Here is a 21,071-nt window from a genome sequence, read left to right as displayed (position 1 = left end):
AACTTGGCTATCTGATGGTCATCAGTCTTTCTCTCTAGATACTTCATGGTGGGCACTTGAATATGATTCTTGTTCTGATGGTTTTGGTTTCTTTGTGGGGTCTTCTATAAAGCAAAAAAAAAAAAACCAAACCATAGTGTGTATGATATACCAAATTTTTGTTGGGAGTAACTGAGCTGCAGACCTTACTTCTTCCTTCATCTTTTTAGTGCCCTTTTTAGGAAGGTCGTGCATTTGAGATCAGAGCAAGGGTTTCTATAATGCCTAAAGCAGAGACACTGACTGGGGCCTGCTAAATAGCCTGTGATACTCTTTTTAGTAAGCCAGTCTCTTGAAAACATACCTGCATAGCTTTTCTGGGTCACACAGCTTTTATGACAGTGTTCTGATCAGCTGCAGTCGGTGGTTGTTTATAGGAATAACTTCTGCCTCTGCATTTTTGCCTGAAGGGAAGGGGGGGTACATTTGAGACTTCTGTTGCAAATGTTAAAAATAATGCCTGGTTTAACATTTGTACTATGTGTAGCAGGATTAAATAGGTATCTCCTAACAAACTCTAAAAATTAATTAGTCAGTGTAAAGTAATACAATCTGTTTAAAACTTGTATATATTTGAGAAATTTATATACTGTATTTTACAACTTAATCCTTTCTTTCCTGCTTATTGTAGGAAACTAAGGATGTAAACTTGGGCAGATTATCACAGTGTGTGCATGACGAGGGTTTCGGAGCCAAAATTATTGATGACAGTAAAAATATCGTGATATGGTACTTGGTTTTAATGCTATTTAGGGGATTGATGGACTGCGGTGGTTGGATGTATGATGTTTTAAGGGATTGATTGACTATGACAGTTGGATGTATGATGCTTAAATAAGTATTGTTCAATTTCTAATTGGAAAGTAAAATAAAAACCCAACTGGTGCTGAGTTGATGGTCTGTTATTGCTCTATGATATATATATATATAATATAATTAAAAAGAAAAAAATCCTATTGCCTGACTGCTTTTTGTGAAGCTTCAATTTCTGAACGCAACTGCATGTTGGCATAAGTTATAAATTTTCTGCAAATTCGCCCCTACTGCAATTAGAAATACAGTTATTTGAACAGGGCAGCCTTTTTAAATTTGGATGTACAATTTCTAGTGGCCTAGAAAACTAAACCCTTTTGAAAGTTGTAATTTACCTTGTTCCCAAAATTAAAGGAATGAAAAATTCTTTCAGTTCATTAGCTCTGTTAAAGAAATAATAGTATGTTACTGGATAAGCGTTATTCAGACCTATCTTCAGTGACAGAGCAGACACCATACTCTTAAAGTTTTTGTAATGCAATTATTAATGTGCTTCTTAAATATTAGTTGAAAAAGTTATTTTCCTTTTAAACTGAGGTTGAATAACAAGAAAATATTACTGGTTCATCTGGTATAAAATATTGCAGTGTTGAATAACTGGCTGAACTAGTTTGTGTGATTATGACCAGTTTTTCAGAAGATAATGATAATCAATTGCTGTTTTAGAACAGAAACTAGTGATTAAGAAAAGAGATGCAGGTAGGAGATGCATTTCTGTTTGGACTATATTCTGACCCAGTCAAAAAAAGAAGCCAAACAAAAAAAAAAAAAACCTGAACAAAACCCCCACTTGTTTATCCTAATTGAGACAGTTGCGAGCCAGAAATAATACGACCAGTATGAATATAGTTTTGCTTTGACTGTGCAAGCTAAAGCCATATGAAACTATGTTTTGTTTACTCTTTTGACAAGAATGTGTGTTCTTAACTTTCAGTAGCTCAGAGATCAGACCCAGTAATACAGTTATTAATGTAAATGGCCTCAAAATACATACTGGAGCCTGTAAGTTTCTTGAAAACTTGTATGTGAAGTGATAGGATTTGCAAGCTCTCTATTATTAGGTTTGGTATGGGAACATCAGTCTTTGTAGCCCTGAACTGGCAACAACCTTTGTCCTTTATTTTACCTTTAGTTAAAAACAAAAAAAAAAGGGAGGGGGGGTGTGAAATGGGGAAGTAAATGAATGTTGGCTAATGGCCATGTCTTTTCCTAGAGCAAGAAAAAAAATCTTGGAAAGATAAATGAGATTGTGGACCTGGATTTGAATGATATGTGATGTTTTGTAAATTATTTATCAGAGCAAGCCTTTCTGAAATGGCTAAAGCACTGTTATATCACAGGGAAAGAGAAATGGTGTGGTTGCCAAGAGGAGATTTTTACTGGATTCCACTAAAAGAATAATCTTTCTTTTAAAAATGTCTGTATTAAACTTTTAAGTAGCTGTTAAGAAATGTCCGCAAGATGCTGCAAGTGAACAGTTGTGTTTGGATAGCACTGGACCAGTTTTCTGCTGGTGATTATTGGTGTAGTTTATGGGTTGGGTTTTTTTGGTTGGTTGGTTGGTTGGTTGGTGTTTTTTGTTAATATAATTTTGCTCCAAATACAAGTCTGTTTAAAAGTGTAATGATGGGACAGATCTGTCGAATTATGATGTCTTACTGGCAAGAGTAGTAACTAACTAACTTTCTTTTATTTGTATATGCATTGTTTTTAACTTGCAAGTGAAAAATTCTGCAGGTAGCTGATATATCCTTTCCCATCTATAGAATTCCGATCTCATTCAATGTCATCCTGCCAAAACTGATCAAAATTTTTTTTAAATTTTTTTGAAGCATGACTAAATTGGAAATCTACCAGTTTTATAACTTCAACAATTATTTTTGTCCAGGTAGCAATTTAATATTTCAGCTATCCATATAATCCATAATGGAGGCCTTAGTAAGACTAAGGACTGCAGATGATGTTTGTTCCTATTAGTTATAAGATGGTAATATTGCTGTTCCCTTTTGTAGTTTATGGAAGAGAACAGACATCTCCATACTTACGAATAGTCTTCGGCTCTGGTCATCTTTTATGTATATTCTTTGGGGTATACAAGTATGTCAATAGTCCGATAATTGGATTGTGAAGAGATGAACAGTGAGCAGACCTTCTGAGGACTAAGCTTTCAGAAAAATACTATGCCTCAGGTTTACATGGAAGTGGTTGTAGGCTAGGGTAAGGGTATGTGTGCTCTTCTTGGCTGGGTAGGACAACTTCACCTTGCTGGCGTCAGTGCTCTTTGGAATCTGCTGCTTGATTTAAGATGATCCTAAAGCTCAATAATATAAACCTAGTTTCAATATTTCTATATTATGTTGTGTTGAGGTATAAGGGCATATCTACACGGAACTGATGCCTTCTCAAGAATACCCTTAAAAACAAGCATTCCCCACTTCCCAGAACTGTAATGGAATACAGATCTGTAGGTCAAGTGAAAATAGTCTGTCAGCTTTCAAAGTATTGTGGCATAGAGTGGAAATGTAAAAACTGAAGGTGAAAACAACAAATAATTACTCTGATACATAAAACTAACAACATTGCTTAGCTAAATCTGGAAACTATGAATTTGCAAAAGAAACAATTTTATTTTTTGAGGAGTTGTGATGCTAGCTGCTAGAAGCCAGTCTGGGAAGGTACTCTGTTATTTGAGTATCCCACTGGAGAAATAGTTGCACATCATTTTATTTGTTACAGATCTGTTTACACATATTTCTGTGTAGGCATAATACATGAATATTTTGGATTATGTAGTTAAGTAGTTTCATTAAAGCTCTAAAATTTACTGCATAAACTGTTGCGGGATGTTTAATCTCTGATAGTTTGTCACATAGCAAATTAGGAAGATAGGGAAGTAAATTTGTATGAATTCTTAAGTATTTCCCTGAAAAGTTCTGTGTATTGCTTCCAGACATTGAAAGATCTGCATATTTTTTTATTTTTTTATTTTAATTTTTTTAATTTTTTTTTAAATTCCAATTGTGTATCATAGCTATTGGGACTCATCAGACTGGAATGGATAACTGTTGATCTGTTGAATCCAGTGGTTTTACCCTAAAATGGTAGTTTCAGAGGGAGGTATGAGTTGTATTGGATGGAAAAGTAATAAAGGATGTCTTAAATTTGGGAGTTTTTGTAAAAGTTCCTGTTTTTCTTGTGGAAAGGAACTGTATTCATCTGTAATAAAGGCCAGTTTGCATCTTAATCTTTGAGCACTATTACATCTGAAGAACAAGTGATTGTGTTCTGGAGTTGAAATTGTGTGTTCAAGAATAGCGTCCTAAGTTCTAATTTTTCCTCGTTTTTGTTAACACTAATCTTGTATTGCAGAGGTTTACATGGACTAGTACACAAGGTTGCTTATTATGGGCCAACTTAACATTTATGAAATCTGTTAAGATAATGAAGTTTAGTATTCCAAAGTTAGTAAAATGGACGTTTGACTTAGTAATTAATATGTGGTACAACAGAATGTCAGGTAAAAGTGAAAGAAAAGACCATTGAGAGAGGTTTTGGGTGTGTGTTTTGTTTTGTGGCCTTTTTTTTTTTTTTTTTTCTAGCTAACTACTCTGTTTATTTTTAAATCTAGCCACGAGCTGATCCCATCCCGATATGTAGCTTTTGTTTGGGAACGAAAGAATCAAATCGTGAAAAAAAACCAGAAGAGCTGTTATCTTGTGCAGACTGTGGCAGCAGTGGTAAGTTGACTGAATTTACAAATACTAGAAATGTTTAAGTCTGGTTTTAAGGTATTAAAAATATTTTAAACTTCTGAATGTTATCCTCTCTGTGGACATAGATTAAACTGAAACAAAGTGGGAGGTGGAAGAGACTTTTTCTTTTTTACTAGAATTTCGTCATCTGGATAACTACAAATGAGAGGTGTGAGTTCATCTTTATGCCAAAAGTATAGATCTGCCGAGTAAATTAATAGGGAAACCATACTTGTAAAATACAGGAATTCTGTTATTGTTTGGTATCTATGTTTGATCTGAAAACTCAGTTTTGCATTGTGACATCAAATGATGATCAAGAATTTTGCTTGCATGGATTTACAACATTTCAGAAGCTGAGGAATAATCATAACAATAGAGACTGTGTAGCAGTCTTTGTTGTTGTGTATCTTGTGTACCCAATTCATTTTTTTATAAAATTATTTTGTTACTCAAGTGGGAATTTGAATAATATTTCAAATAACAAATTAAAGTTGTTAGGCACCTGCTACTTGTCAGGCACAAGATAGTGATTCTCTACTGATCATATGTATCTTGCTCCTGTGTTGCAGCTGCTCTTGCAGACTCCACCTGGCTGTTCTGAGAGCAGGTGCTTCCCTTAAAGTGAGCAACTAGGTTAATTTTGAAATACTGTAGCACAGTGTTGCTTTGCACAGTGCTTGTGCATAGATGGTATCAAATGTGTTCTTGGCCTAGGTTATTCCTGATTCACAGAGGGATTTGGCTAAGAAACTTGGGCAAATCTCTTCAGCAACTCTATGTCATAAAGCTCTTTCTGGCGTAACTGTAGAGTTCTGGATGTGAAAAGCCTCTGATCAGTTTAGCTATTCTGAAAATCCCCTGTGAAAACTCTTCTTGCAGCATAAAGCTATTTATTTAGCCAGTATAGTTTGTCAGTTGAGTGGACTGCTTTTGTTTAGCTGTGCCAGTAAAAAAAACTTCTGCTCCCATAAGCTTACATCTGCATTGGGAAGTACTTTTGGTAAAGCTTTGCAATGTAGACCATCCCATCCCAGCTCAGAGACAAAATAGCAGTGCTGCTTAAAGTCACAGGCTGCATCATCCAGCTGCTTGGTGCTGCCCCTTTGTGCTGGCACCTGGTTGCATATAAAGTGGATTGAGGAACAAATGTAGTTGAAAGACAACAAGTTTGATCAGTTCCCCAGTGCAGTTCACTGCAGACCCATACCAACTTCTATGCCAGAATGAAGAAGGGGGAAGTGCTTGGGAGGGAAATGAGCAGAGAAGCAGTAGGGTCTATGTAAGCCAGCGCTGCTTTTGAGAAGGCTGGAAGTGAAAGTATTGGTTTGGTGTCTTTGAATTCGGAGTCCGTGTGTATCATCATTTTGTAGGTGTGCTGAAGATAGTCTGTCTTGGATACTGTGATAGCTACATAAGTAAAAATAGCTACATGAGTAAAAACAAAACAGTGTGGATCAAAAATGTGTTTGCAGTTAATCAGCATATGCTTTTGATTGTGTGCTTCTGAATCTGTCATGCCAGACAGATCCTTTGTGTTTTAGCCAGTGTATTTTTTTTAGAATATTCTAGGTAAATGATTAAACAGTGAAGTAAGGAAGTGACATTTTCACCCTAGTGCATAAAACCAAACCCCATAGATTTTAAACTGTCTTCCTTTAATGGTTTACAGCTTTCCTGTATTTTCAAATCTGTATTCTAATATTTAGAAGTTTAATGGGATTTGTTCTTGCTTAGACTCTGGTACGCAGAGTTTACATTAATTAGGTGAGCTCGGATATCAGCTACTCTTCTGTTGTGTAGTAATCCCTTGGTAGGCCTAAGATGCTTTAGAACTGGAAGTCTTGACTTTCATGGATCAGCTTCCATTTGAATTAACACTGATACATTCTCTCTGCCTCATTAAGACTAAATTATCTTTAATTAGTTCCTCAGATGTATTAGATATAAAGAATGAAATGCTGAGACTGCCAATCAGATTGCTGGATGGTTAAACTTTAGCTACTGACGCCTAACTAAAATAAAAACCAATCTCAGTGCAATTTATAAATAACAAAACTTCACTCAAGTGGAGGTTTATTGTAATTGGATTTGTAATTTTGCACATTGCAGTGTATCTCAAAGCTGGCCTTGCTGTCTAACAAACATAAAAGAAATTGCATGTTGCACACAGTAAGCAAATTGTTCAGTTGATCAGAGATTAAATTGCAGTGCCCACTACTGGCATGTCTGCTTTCCTTTATGTTTTTGTGTCAGTTGCTTGTGTCTCTTCAGGTAACGCTTCTGCGTTCTGAAAGCAGAAGCTATCTGGATATCTGTACATTTCATTGATATTACTCTTATTTTATGTTATTTGGGAGGATAATGTATTTGGGCACTAGAAATGAAATGCACTGCTATGTCACTTTGCACAGGGCATTTTCTAAAGGAGTAAGATGAGAGGGATGTCAGATGAGAGAAAACATATCCTATTATGAAGGCAGACATTACCCCTCTCCCCCCCCCCCCCCCCCCCCCCCCCCCGCTTTTTTCCTTATCTTGATTTTGAAAAACTGATGGACTTGAGAACTGGACTCACACTCTACTTCCGTTTTCCCGATTGAGACGTGCAGAAGCAATTAAAGAGCTGCTGCTGACAGATTTTAAAAGGGAGTTGAAGTCTTGGAAAGAGGAGGAAAAAAGTTGAGTTACTGGGGAACTCTAATGAATATTTTAAAAAAGGGGAAAAAAAATAGCTAGAAGTAGAATACCTGTGGGTACTGTCCTTCCAAACAAATAATATGTTAGGCTGAGAAGGCAAGAGGGTTACTGATCAAAGATGGGTAGGGTAGGCTGGAGAGCAGAACAACAAAGATATTGGAGTCAGGTCAAGAGGAATGGGGACAGAAAATGTTTGGAAAGGACTGTGCAGAGATTGCTTTATAAAGGAGATTTAGAATATGCTTTAAGAATAAGGGAATATGGGAATTGTCTTAATGATTGCCGTCTGTGTGAGGATGTTGGCTAGTAGGATAAAATGAACTGCTAAGAAACCTGCAGGTGGAAAAACCTACTACATGCCTGAGATAGGTGCACTGATCCTCTCTGCTCATAGCTAAAGTCACCCTAAATAATGCTTTCTGCATAAAAGGTTATGAAACACAAGGGAGTTTCCTGTTAACTGTCTTATACGTTAGTTCCCAATGTTTGTATCAAAGTTAAAAATAACTGGAGATACTAGCATATCTAACTTAGCACTGTACGTAATTGTTGTCACTGATTTAATGCTTGTTCTTTTAAAAGACTAGTTGTTTTGTCAAATCCTTTGAAGAATAAACAAGGCCCAAATTTGCAACGAGAAAACAAAAGTGGGCAGGTTAAAGGAGGTGCCTTCAGTCACAAAGGAGTGAGACGTTCTATTTTAACTTCCTGATCTCACCTATTTCTGCCACATCAACGTATCACAAATCTTAACCTTTTCTAACTGGGATGGATAAGAATGCATTTTAAGCGTTTAATTCTTAATAGCTTTAAAATAAAGTAAGCCTGTATGTATTCCTGGTGGAAATTGCCAGCTTTCAAAGGCCTAAATTTCCAGTAATCTGTTAAACTTGTGCGCTACATTAAAATATTGATGTTGCTGAGGTTTAAAAGAAAGTCGAGTGATTGAACCAGGAGAAGTTATCATCTGAAACACTTCAAACTAGAGACTGATCAAGTGTCGAAAACCTCTTGGCAGATGTATCGGCTTCTGGATATGGAGAAGATAGTATGTTTTCGGTTTCAGTTTAGATGAGTTAGAGCTGAAATACTGCGAATTTTGAAGACAGAAACATGCTTTCCTTCTTCAACTCTTTCAGATTTAAAGAGGGTCACAGTGACTCTGTTTAACTGACTACAGAAATTTGTTAAGCTATGAAAGTAGTTAAACAGGGTCCATTTCAAAAGTGAAACCCGGGTTGATTACCACTTCATGCCTAGTAGGCATTCCCCTCTACTTGTTATTGTTATATTTGCACTATGTCAATTTGTGTTCAAAATGAAGAGTGTAAGTATTACCAGCTATTAAAGAACAATGCCGTATGGTATTTTGAAATCTGAAAATTTCTGCGCTGTCTCTGCTAGTGCATACCTAAGAAAGATGGGAAAAGAACATGGCATATGCATGGTGATGATTCCCATTTGCACTCTTCCAGCCTCTAGTTATTTGTGGCTCAAGGACTTGGAGTTGCAGGCAGAATCTTCATATTTAATACCAATGGATTTTTTTTTTCTTGAGTTTTTGTCTGATAGTAAAATCTAACACTTAAGGATATTAACAAATGTATTAAGCTGTGTAATTGCTTGAAAGAGAAATGTTATGTTGGTAGATAGTAGAGAAATAAAGTAACCCTGTTACACCTCATCTGTGCATAGTTACCAACCAGTGAGAATGGACATTTCTTATGTTTATACTTCTCAGTTATTTACTTCAGGCAAAGTTAAAATCAACAATTTAAACCACAACTTACTTGCCCCTTGAAGTAAATCAGTTCTGTACAGGGTAGATAACTGGAATTAAATGTACTTATATGGAGGTAATTGGTTTATGATTACACTTTAATGTGTTAATATAGTTGTTAAGTCATGGTTGATGAAATAAATCTTTCTGTGATATTGATTATTAATATCATACACTCTAGGGAGCTTTTTTCTTATTTCTTAGCAGGTTTTTTTAAATGAAGCACTTGTTAAGCTTTATTGAAAGGAAGAGTGTAGCATTGAACTCAACTATGAAGTTACAGAGCACATCTGTCACTTTCAAGAAAAATAGTCACTTTAAGTGCACACTTGGTTTTAACCACAAAAATTTATTAATGTATCTTAAACTGTATGAGAATAAAATGGAAATGCTTTTTTAATATCTTTGGTTTTGAAACTACTCTTTGAATTTATTATTAGTTGTTCTTTACTAATAGATTATGTTCCTGCATTTTATTTTGATAATATGCTATATTTACAAAATTAAGTTGTCTTTTAAAGTTTAACAAAAAGTGAATTAAGCCTTGGGTACATACAATAAAAGGAAATAAAATCGTAAATTTGCACTTATTAAAGTGGCTTCTGCATTCCATCAGTCATCTTTGCCATTCATGCCTCAGTCCATTAAAAGGCGAAAATAACAAATGCTCATGGATTAGCTTGTACTCTTGTTTGTGGTGGTTTAGCTCAGTCTTGGACTGAGAAACAGCAGATGGAGAAAGTCTGAATCACCATGACTAGACCATTCCCTGGAAGAAGGCACGTACCCTGACTCTGACAGTGAGAAATAAGCATCCTTCATGCACATCACATCACTAGAGCCATCTACAAGTGCAGCAAGGCATCAGGGATTGTTATCTCTCTGCTGACTTGTGGGTTGATGTTCTTGATAATCTCTGAATATAATACTGGCAAAAAGTGTTTCCCTGGGAAGGCTTATCCCTTCCTATTTAGCAGTGGTTTTGTCTTTTCTGGATTAAGGGAACACACTGAGGTTGTTGAAGACATGAAAAATCACTGTCAGTATTGCCTAAGGTGTTCTAAGTGCTTGGTTGTCTGGTATCTTTTATTAATTGGAAAAGCCACGTAGGCCTTCTAGGCTACCATGAAAAGAGGATGGTCCTGCCAGGGAATAAAATATAGTTTCATGGGAGGTGGTAGTTCAGCTACTCTTCCCCCACCCCTGTTTTAAATCTTCCTTTGCAGTAGGCTGTTCTTGGGCCAATTGCCTGCTTCATTTTTTTTTTTTCCTTTTTGCTGCTCTGAAATTGTTCTATGTATATAGCTAGTAGGTTGGAATGAAAAATGCATATAGTTTGACTATTAAATTTCTCTGGTAGATAATTAGTATATTTAGAAAAATAAAGAATACGGTTTTATCTAAAGATTTCTTCTGTTTATGTTGCACTGCTATGAAAGGGGAGTGGGGTCAAGTTTGTAAAAAATACTTTTTTTTCAGAACCAATGTCAGTTTAATATGCTATGGAAATAACCTAGTGAAAATAAATGTTCAGTTTCAGGTGCTTGTGTAGACCGTTCATAGGTGTCAGTTACAGTAGAAGTCAACTTTCTACCTCTCTTTATAAATGAGTTTTATGGCAGTTATTCTGTATCTTTGTATGACTTTAATGAGTTAAATAACGTGTTGCAAAGTTCTGAAAACATCTGGTGCTTGCAAGGTTCTGGTGGTGCTGGCTACATCCTGTAGAACTTAAGAATCGACCTTATTGATCTTGAATCTCAGGCTTTAAATATTTTGGGTTTTTTAGGACATCCATCATGTTTGAAATTCTGTCCTGAGTTAACAACAAATGTGAAGGCCTTAAGGTGGCAGTGTATTGAATGCAAGACATGCAGCGCATGTAGGATCCAAGGCAAAAATGCAGTAAGTTAAACTGTTGAGTGTTATCTGTTTACTGTAGCTCTATACTTAGCACGTGTGCAAATACAAACAACTGATGTACAACTTCAAGCAATGCTGTATTAAGTCTTTTTTTCCTCTTCCTCCCCCACCCCCCTTCAGGATAACATGCTTTTTTGCGACTCCTGTGATAGAGGGTTCCACATGGAGTGCTGTGACCCACCACTTTCCCGAATGCCAAAAGGTGATGATAAAAATCCTTTCAATGGAAATACTTTCGTTCACAGTTTTTTCTCATATTAAGTCACCAAGAGCTCTTGAGCATGCTAATTATTTTTGCATTGATAAACAGTATGATTTCAATCATGTCAAAGCCAATACTTTTATTTTTCTTTACTTGAGATTTTTTTTTCCTCAGGAAGATAGTAAAGGTCTATGGTCAGTTGACCAGATGAATTCACTGTGTATTGAGTTGCTGGCCAGTTTATTGAAGGTGAAGTTTTATGAAGGCTGTTAATATGTTTGGAGTTTGCACACTGACAAAGAAATCCTTAGAGCAGGTGAAAGAGCCTGCTTCTTCATGCCTTTTGTAAGAGTAATTTAAAAAACAGACAAAGAAACAAAACACCTGTGTCTTCAGGTTCTCTTATCTCTAGATTTCTGATATATAGCACCTCTCACTTCTGCTCTCACATCTTTATGGCTTTCCCTATTTAATCTTAAAGTTACACTAAAGACGTTTTCCAGCTTCCCCCCCACGTTCAGACATGGTCATCTAACGTTAAAAGGATGCCAAATTCAATTTGTGTATTAAAACAAACATACCTAGGTGTGATCTGTATTTTGTTTAGTGCACTCTAGCCTAGATTGCTTTGTAATGCACATGTAATATTTTCCCCATCTTAATTGTGTCTGAAGCAGGATTTAGGTACTATAAGGAGCAACAAGCTAGAACAGAAATTCTTCTAAGAACCCATTTGCTCACAATCTTTTCTGTGATCCTTGTTGCCTCTTTTTTTTTTCCCCCCTTTCTATGAGCACTTTGCTTTCAATAATTTCAAAGTATAGGTAGATGTGAATCACTTTCCTTTGTCCACTTCCCCTTCCCTATGTCCTGTTCGTAAGATAATTTGTTGACCTCGTGTACTTAGCATGTATCTTGGTAGACACCTGCAGTACAGATTAAATAAACCATGTAAAATTAAACTTTTTTTCCTTTGTGTAGGGATGTGGATTTGCCAGGTCTGTAGACCAAAGAAGAAAGGGAGAAAGCTACTTCATGAGAAAGCTGCCCAAATAAGGCGACGATATGCAAAACCTATTGGACGACCGAAAAATAAACTAAAGCAACGAATGTTGTAGGTTTCTCTTGATGGATGTTTTTTTTGTTGGGGTTTTTTTTTTTTTTTAATGTTTCTGAGAATGTAGTCAGATAAGAGTTGATGTAGGTTCAACTAGTTTTTAACTGTATTTCAAGTTGGGGAACATAGGTGACGATGATTCCAGTATATGCCTTTCAGCCCAATGGCCAATCTGTTTGATATGTTATCTGTATGATAACATGCCACAGCTATCTTTTAAGTGTAACTTCAAATAATTGAAGTATATACAGAATCTATATGAAGTGGATAATAGTAAGTTGCTTTTATCCAAATTCAGGAGACTGTTCTGCTCAAAGACCTGTTCAAAAGTTGTATAAAAATTACTTTATTAGTTAATACCAGCTCACAAAACCTGTTCCAAAAAGCAAACTATGCAAGTACTACAGAAGTTCTGGTTTCAGTGGTACTCTGGAAAAACTTATTACTTGAATTCTGCTGTTAAGCTGCCACTGGTTACTACGGAAAGAGGTTGCAATTCCTCTTGCTTCTCAGGAATGTGTTTATCTAAGAGAAGAGACTGCTGTAATTCTTTTGGCATCTGTCTTTCCAGGGAACACTGTAGTTGGACATCTTAAAGCTTGATTGGAGGATTATTTAAGTAGCATTAAAATGCTGAGTTGATATTACACTGAGCGTTAAGCAGGAACAGATTCTGTATTCATTCCAGTAGCATGTTGCCCTCCATCACATGTTCTTATCCACATATGCCTTTCTTCTCCTCCTATTTGACTATCTGTTTGGCCATGTCAGCCCAGCAGCTGAAAAGCTTTCCGGCTCTATCTACTACTCATTCTGTCATGTGGCTGTTACCCAACCATTTTTCTCTATAGTCTAAACACCTGTCTGGTATTCCTCAGAGTGGTATGGTAGCTACTGTAAAAGTTTGCATTTTGCAAAATTTCTGGAGCCAGTGGAGCCAACATGTAAAAACAGAAGGAAAAAAAAAATATTCTCACAGTACTAGAGTACAGAACACTAGTCAAGTTGATGTACTTGGTGCTGTGCAGCTTGCTATATTCTCTTTCTCTCTGCCAGGATCTCTTGTCTTGCCTTTTTGGTCCTTGTCCTAAAGTGCAGTGTATGATATACTAGGAAAGTAGTACATGACAAGGATGAAGTGTGGCGCTACATGAAAGTAAAAGATGTAGTTGTAGTGGCTCATGAGAGCATACTGTTAAAGGAAGAGCAGGTGAAACATTCTTTTACTTCTCCCTTCTCCTCCTGACTAAATATCTTAGGAATTTGAAGGTCATTGAAATAGCCATACAACTTTCAATGTTTTAACTGAAATTCCTATATATCATTGGGTGTGCGTAATAAAAATATTCCTTATATTTCTAGCTACATCTCTGGCTCTAGCTATACCTCTGATTTTTACCCCTTTGAAAACTCCTAAGCCTTCAACTGGAGGTTACGGTTCTAATACAGTACTGCCATCTTACTTCTCTAAAAACATGTCCCTGATTTGGGTTCCCAGATTGGATTTAGCACGAATGTCTGTCTGACACAGTAATTCTGCTTTTCTTCCTTCCTTATACATGTAAAAGAAAGGTTGGAAAGGTAGTGAGGGTTTTTCTGTTACATTTTGCTGTAATGGGATTCTGAGCTACAACTTTTAAAATAAATGTCATGCTAAAGGATGCAGAAGTTCTCTTAACATTGGATGATGATTATGAATATTTTTATAAAGATTTTCTTTTCTTTGTAGCACATGAGCCACGTGAGCGTGTTAGAGTAGTACTAGGGAGTGGGGTTCTTTGTATAATATATATTTGCGTTACCATGGGCACGTTTCTATTACTTCAATGTCTTACATATATATATATGTAATGTTGTTTTGGAAAAATAGTGGTTAGGAGATGGGATAAGAGAAGAGACTCTTCTTCATAGAATCCTATTTAAAAGTGGTCGTGGGGTACAGAAGACGACTGTGTCATACATAAAAGTGTGTGGTCACAGGAAATGCAGGAAGGTTAGCTAATGCCACTTAGTTCTCTTTGTGTAGTACAAAGAAAATATGTCCAGTAGTACTGGAATAGTTCCTTGCCTGTTGACCATCTGTAGGAAGCCCTTCACAGGCAAATTACTGTGTAGGATTAACTAAAACCAGGTGTGTGTTGGCCTCTGGCACTGACGGTGATTACTACATCTGGTAGTGAGAATAGATCTTGTGATGGACATAAGCTTATGGCACCAAAGGATTCAAAAGACTTAAAGTTTTTGGTTTTGTTGCCTCTTAGGAGCTAACGAAATTTAAGGATGTGTGAGTGGAAAAGGGGCTAGTTCTTAAACTGGTGGGCCCTTGGAGTTCAGTAAACCAGATGGTAGCCCCAGGCTGTTCAATCTCTAATTAGAAGTAACCTGTTGGAATTAATTACTTCAGCATCTCAATTAAGAAGGCAAAATCTGTAGAAGAAAACTTTCCACTGCAAAGTAAATAAGCAAACTTCAAAGAGCAGGATGGAAAAGGGAATGGAAGCATTTGATGCAACTATATAGCTTTGTTTGGATTTGCAATTTGATCATGCCTCCTGATAGCTATTTCTTTTACTGCAAATATTTTTAAACATTCTGTTTCTATATACTTACAATATACTACTCTTCAGCATATCCTTCAGTGTTGTTCCTCTCTTCAGTCATTAGTGACCAGCTAAACCTGTACTTCTGCTCTCACAGATGTTGGCTTTCAGCATGCCCTTTTTCTTCATAGCATTTAAATAACATTCACTACTTTTCCTTCTTAACACCTTCCATGTCAGGCCTGATTGGTTTATGGCTTTTCTATGAACACCACTTGGTCTTAGAGTTTTGCTCTTTCCTTTCCTTTGCTGTTTTTGCTATTGTTACAATTTCTAAACGAAACAGAGTCTACTTCTTTGGCTTTCTTGTAATGCTCTTCATAAACTACCTCATTTTGCTTTTAGGTCTTTGGCAGTAGCTTTTGCCATTAGTGTTGACGTACATAATCCAATGAGAGTGTGGAAAAAACAGCAGTTTGTTGAAAACTAACCGTATTGCTTTAGAGGACTAACAGACTTTCTCTACAGCTTAAGCAAATGTAGTCTGAAGTTAAGTGTTTTGATATGCAGTAATTTATTAACACTGAACATGTGCATCTCCTTTGTGTATACAATAACCTCTATGGTGATGGAGCAGTTGTTATACTCAGACACAGTGCATTGATCTTTTTCTCCAAAGAAGCACATTTTTGCCATGCCTAAAAGTAGGTGGGGAGGTTGTATACTTGAGGGATCTTGCCATCCCAGCTGCTTCTATTTATATGTACTGTGGACTATCTTTTAAAGAAAGAGGGGTGGGGAGGGGGAGGGGGGAGGAAAAAAAAGGGGGGGGGGGAGAGAAAAATAATAGCTGGATGTTATGTCATAGTGTGAAATGTATTTTGAAAGTGTATATGTCTTTAAATTTCTTTAAATATTTTTAAGTACAGTGGCATAAGTAACTTGTATAAACTGTAGTACTCTTTGGCAGTAGTTATAGACTTTTAATGCTGATTTTTATTTTCCACATTTTTGCATAGGTCTGTAACCAGTGATGAAGGATCCGTGAATGCATTCACAGGAAGGGGGTCACCTGGTAGGGGTCAAAAGACTAAAGTCTGTACCACACCTTCATCTGGTCATGCTGCATCTGTGAAGGATTCAAGCAGCAGATTGCCTGTTACAGACCCCACTCGGCCTGGTGCCACCACCAAAATCACCACCACCTCCACCTACATATCTGCCTCTACACTTAAAGTTAACAAGAAAACCAAAGGGCTCATTGATGGCCTTACTAAGTTCTTTACACCATCACCTGATGGTCGCAGATCACGAGGTGAAATAATAGACTTTTCAAAGCACTATCGTCCAAGGAAAAAGGTCTCTCAGAAACAGTCATGCACTTCTCTTGTGTTGGCTACAGGTACCACACAAAAGCTAAAACCTCCACCTTCTTCACTTCTACCCCCAACCCCCATCTCTGGTCAAAGCCCCAGTTCACAAAAATCCAGCACTTCCACTTCTTCTAACTCTCCCCAAAGTTCTTCCAGTCAGTCAAGCGTACCCTCCTTTAGTAGCCTTCCTAAGAACAGTCAGCTAAAGGGACTCTTTGATGGACTCTCTCATATCTATACCACTCAGGGACAGTCTCGAAAAAAGGGACACCCAAGCTATGCACCACCCAAGCGTTTGCGTCGTAAACCAGAATTATCTTCCACATCAAAATCTAATAGCCGTTTCTATGGAAAAAAAGAGGTTAGGAGTAGGTTTATTTCTCATGCCTGTACCTCTGGATGGGGTGTGTCTAGAGGACATGCTTTTAAAGCAATTGCTCGCCTCAAGAGAACAACTTTCCTTAAAAAGCACAGGATTCTAGGCAGATTAAAGTATAAAGTGACCCCTCAGATGGGGACCCCCTCACCAGGGAAGGGGAGCTTGGCAGACGGAAGGATTAAACCTGATCAGGATGATGGTAAGCAAAGGTCAAAGCGCCAACCAAACCTGCGTCCCGTCCAAAACCAAAATTCTTATATTGTCACATAGGTCTTAGCTGTTTCTCTTGTTCTTACTTCACTTTCGTACAAAAGCAATGAAACTTTGACCTTTTATCTAATGCTGACTAAATCTCCAAAATGTTTTTTCTGACTAACACCACACCACACCACCTTTTCATTATTTTTTGCATCTGTAGTGACACTAGGAGCCCCAGATGGCTTCATAATGTTGCTTATGGCTGTGTAGTACCGCATGAATAGCCACTTTTCATGCTACTTCCTTGTTCTTCCCCTGCCCTTTCTCTGGCAGTAGTGCTGTCATCATGATTGTGTGCTGTCAGTGCTTATAATGGTGGGCATTTCAATTCATTTCCCTCTGCTCCATTGCTTTTTCATGAACAATTCCATCCTGCTACAGTCTCCACAACACTTGATCTGTACTACTGTGAACTACCTTTTTTATAAATACTTTTATTTAAGAAAAAAATATATTTATAACGTTTGAATGTAGACTTAGCTTAGCATTGGTCTCCAACTTTTAAGGGCAACTTTTTTTTTTTCTTGTTTTTATTTTTACCTTGTAGAGTGTACTGGAGTTTTATCTGGTGGCATAGTTCTAGTGATAGAATATACTCCATTTCATGAGGTTCAAAACTAGTTTAGCAGAACTGGACTGTGAAGGCTTATACAGACAGACAAGCAAGTACCAAAATTAGCTCATGCAACAGCAAACTACAAAACAAGAAGGGGGGAAGGTTTCATTTCTGTTTCCTAGTAATCCCAAATTAGTTAAAATGGGGAGTCATAACAGCCATAGTTGCTACAATCCTATTTAGGAGTATCACTTTGGTAAGGCACGTGTAACCTTCATATCTGTGAATAAACTTTTTGCTGGTTTTAAATAACAGATACTGAAATCAAACTAAGCATCAAACAAGAAAATACGGATGTGTTTCTGGTGGGAAGCAAGGACACTGTTACACAGGAGGATTTGGAAGTATTTAAGCAGGCTCGAGAACTTTCCCTGGAGGTAAGAATCACGTTACATAAAATGTAGTTACTTCTGTAAATAAAAACCCAGTTCGTTTTCATATGTCTATTCATTTTCAATATATTCCTTTTGATCTAATGTGTCATGCTTGCTGTGAATTTAATTTGGGAGACACTGTATACAGTTATATTCTCCTAGATAGGAGACAAGGCATCACACTGGAATGGGTCAGATAATAAGTGACACTTGGGATAGATTTTGAAAGATATACTTGAGCATTTTGGACACAGGACTACCTCTGATTAAGCATAGAGATTAAGCATAGCTGACATCCTGGTCAGGACTGAGAGGATGTTGGTTGGTAAGAATGTGCCTGATTATTTTCCTCTGAGGATAAAGCAGCCACTGTGAACAGTTAAGTCTGTCCCAGCAAATACTGTTTGGTAAGAAACTGGATTTAGTGAGTTCATAACTTCATTTTACCCAATGATTTAACACACTGTGAGTTTAAATACTATACATTTTTTCTAGCAGTGAAAATATTTGAGCTGAATCTGACTAAAATTTACTGTTTATACTAGATGGTGTTAATGCTTTTCTCTAAGGTATGTAGTAGTAATCTAAAGCTTGTCCTCCCCTTTCCTCCAAAAGCTGGACATGGCAGCTGAATCTTCCTATAGCAAACCAGACTTTTCTGTGTCTATGAAATGAGCAACCAGTGTATTTGAGAATCTGTGTCAGAAGGGAGGTGCATGTAATGTTTCAACTGCTGCTTTTTATAAAATTGCATCATAAATGAGTATGTCTTGTATGTTTTTCAGTAATGGAAGTAACTTAGGTTTTTTTCAGGTTTAGTGTACAAGAACTGACATTACCTGCTATGGGTCAATGCAGTGACCTTTTTATAGTCTTAATTCAGAGTGTGTTAACCAACAAACTCAAACCAAGTTTAAAGATGCAACTTCATCATTAGTTTGTACTTCCATTTGCTCGTGGAAATGGCTCGCACCTCCTTCTTTCTTTCTTTCACATGCAGTCCAAAGATACTAGGTGGTAAGATTTGTAAAATTTGTGGCATTTAAATTACTTTTTTTCCTCCCACCTTTCTTCCTTTTTTGTACTTGCCCAGCTCTTTGGAATCCAGTGGTCATTTTCTGATCAGTTTAACTTCAGTACAATAGCAGAGAGTAGTGTGTGTTAGTATAGTGTTGACTGTTATGAGGTAAATTCCAAGGACTCTAGAAAGGTTCTGCTGATGCCTTCTCCCTCATTGTTTTGATAAAAGGACAGCTTTGAGTTTGAACCAGAACTGTAGAGAAGTCCTCGCACTAGGCGCTGCGGGAGAAGAGAACTGAGGCAGTTATGCCTCGTATTTCTCTGGGTCATGCACTATCTATTGGTATGCGCTTACTTGTAAGCACTGCTCAGTTAACTTGATGTTTAGTTGTTTGGCACCTTGAAAGGTGTTTTCACTGTTTATATTTGGCTGTTTGCAAACTCTGTCCTCTGTCTGTCCAGGTTGGAAGAACTTAAGCAACTGATTTGAATACTTCAGGTTTCTCACACCTTCACTGGGTAAAATTGATGATATAAAGCTAACTTTCCTTCAACTTTTTCTGCAACTAATATTTTGCTTTTATTGCACCTGACAGAAAATTGGGTGTAAAAACACTGGTGAAACAAGTGGGCGATACCCTTCAGTGATTGAGTTTGGAAAATACGAGATCCAGACGTGGTACTCTTCACCTTACCCACAGGAATATGCAAGGTAGTGAGTTGTCAAGATTGTTACACGTTGTTGGAATTTTTACTAATGTGATAATTGTAATTTATTTTCTTACTCTTTTGTAATTGTTTATAATTTAGAACTTTTACAAGTAAATACGCTTTTGTGATTATGAGAACAAGGATTTGTCTTTTTTTTACTAGTTCTAGGGCTTTTTTTCCTAGTTTACTAGTCAAAGATGGATTAAAAAGACTGATTTTCCTAGTCCTGCATAAACATAATCTTGCAGTGTGTATTGGTGTGGTTTTGTTTGGGTTTTTTGTTTGTTTGTTTTGCTGTTTCTGTTTGTTTTGCCTTTTTTTAACTGATTGCAACCAGGTATGTCCAACTTCTGGCCATTTAGAGCAATTAATCTTGTTTGTTATGCAGAATTTGTTAACCTCCTTTTTCTAGGGACCAGGGAGAAGTCTGAACATGCTAGATAAAGTCAAAGTGAGCACGTTGTGGCAACAGCGTCTCGTTTCTGCTGTTTGCCAGGACACACCTTGGAGTCAGGCAGAGAACATGAACTAGTATGTGTGCTCAGCAGATCTCTGCTGATTTTTGCATGTGCTGAAAATAAATGTTTTATGAATCCATTGGATCTATGGCACACATGGAGATTTTAGAATTGTATGTTTATCAAGCTCTACTACTAAAGCAAGCAACCAAGTTATGTGGTCTGTTCCAAACTGCCTTTGCATAGCCTTATTGTAAACTGCCTTTTCTCTCTATCCCTCTCATTCCTAGATATCATCATCTTTGCATGGTGGGAATGAGGGATATATCATGAATTGGTAATATAAAAATCAAGGGCTAAAAAAAGTGTAGAGAGCACTTCTGTTTCCTCTTATTACCGCTGCTTTTATATTGTTAATGTTTTATTTCAGTTACTTTTTTATTCCCTCAATTTATATCATATTGTGAAAGAGAGAGAGTTTACCTGTTCTATCAAGTAAATTAATCCCAGATAGAGGCATAATGATGGATAATTATTAATATGAGGCAACAGTGGGATGGCATCTGTAGGAGGCAGTGTGGTTCTCAGCCCTGAGTGCAGTGGGATTATGTTGTGGAACAAACAGTTCAAACTACTTTTTATGTGGTTGATAAACTTTCTGAGAATACTGGAGTAGTGTAAACCATGGCTATGATCCCAGCATGATCCCAGGATGTGCCAGTAGCTTCACAGCAGATAAAGACTATCCTCTGCTCTAAAACTTTGTAGATTAATTAAATTTCTGCAGCAGTCTTCCATTGTGTCAGTAGTTTAAAAATGAAGGTAAATAGCCATAAAATTCACTGAAAGGAGCAGTTGCTGGTATGTAGAACACTAGTCAGCATTGTCTTACATGGGGCATGTGGTTTACTTGTATGTAGTCTGAACTGAATCCTTCCTGGAGGAGTACAATCATTTATGTTGCCTGTGTTGTGGAGGTGTGTGGAAGGGAAACTTTTTGCCTATATGCAAACTGG

General features: G+C 37.0%; 1 protein-coding gene across 7 annotated transcripts in view; it reads left to right on the top strand.

Annotated features, from left to right (window-relative positions):
- The window catches only part of KAT6B (lysine acetyltransferase 6B), a 118,456-nt gene that overhangs the window by 57,286 nt on the left and 40,099 nt on the right, over positions 1-21,071 (top strand). For 5 of the 7 annotated variants that reach the window (XM_087766398.1, XM_087766399.1, XM_087766400.1 and 2 more), the window contains exons 3-9: positions 4,481-4,589; positions 10,874-10,989; positions 11,128-11,209; positions 12,191-12,323; positions 15,886-16,817; positions 17,748-17,869; positions 19,483-19,598. In XM_087766398.1, coding sequence (XP_087622524.1) covers positions 4,481-4,589; positions 10,874-10,989; positions 11,128-11,209; positions 12,191-12,323; positions 15,886-16,817; positions 17,748-17,869; positions 19,483-19,598 — 1,610 coding nt within the window. The remainder of the gene's footprint in view (positions 1-4,480; positions 4,590-10,873; positions 10,990-11,127; positions 11,210-12,190; positions 12,324-15,885; positions 16,818-17,747; positions 17,870-19,482; positions 19,599-21,071) is intronic. The other 2 variants (XM_087766403.1, XM_087766402.1) reach the window with 2 other exon arrangements.

The sequence above is a fragment of the Nipponia nippon genome, unplaced genomic scaffold, assembly GCF_047370975.1.
Source record: "Nipponia nippon isolate SJK-2023a ecotype South Korea unplaced genomic scaffold, ASM4737097v1 scaffold_3, whole genome shotgun sequence".
Taxonomy (NCBI): domain Eukaryota; kingdom Metazoa; phylum Chordata; class Aves; order Pelecaniformes; family Threskiornithidae; genus Nipponia; species Nipponia nippon.
Note: the sequence above shows the minus strand (reverse complement) of the source record. Positions and strands in the feature narration are given on the sequence as shown.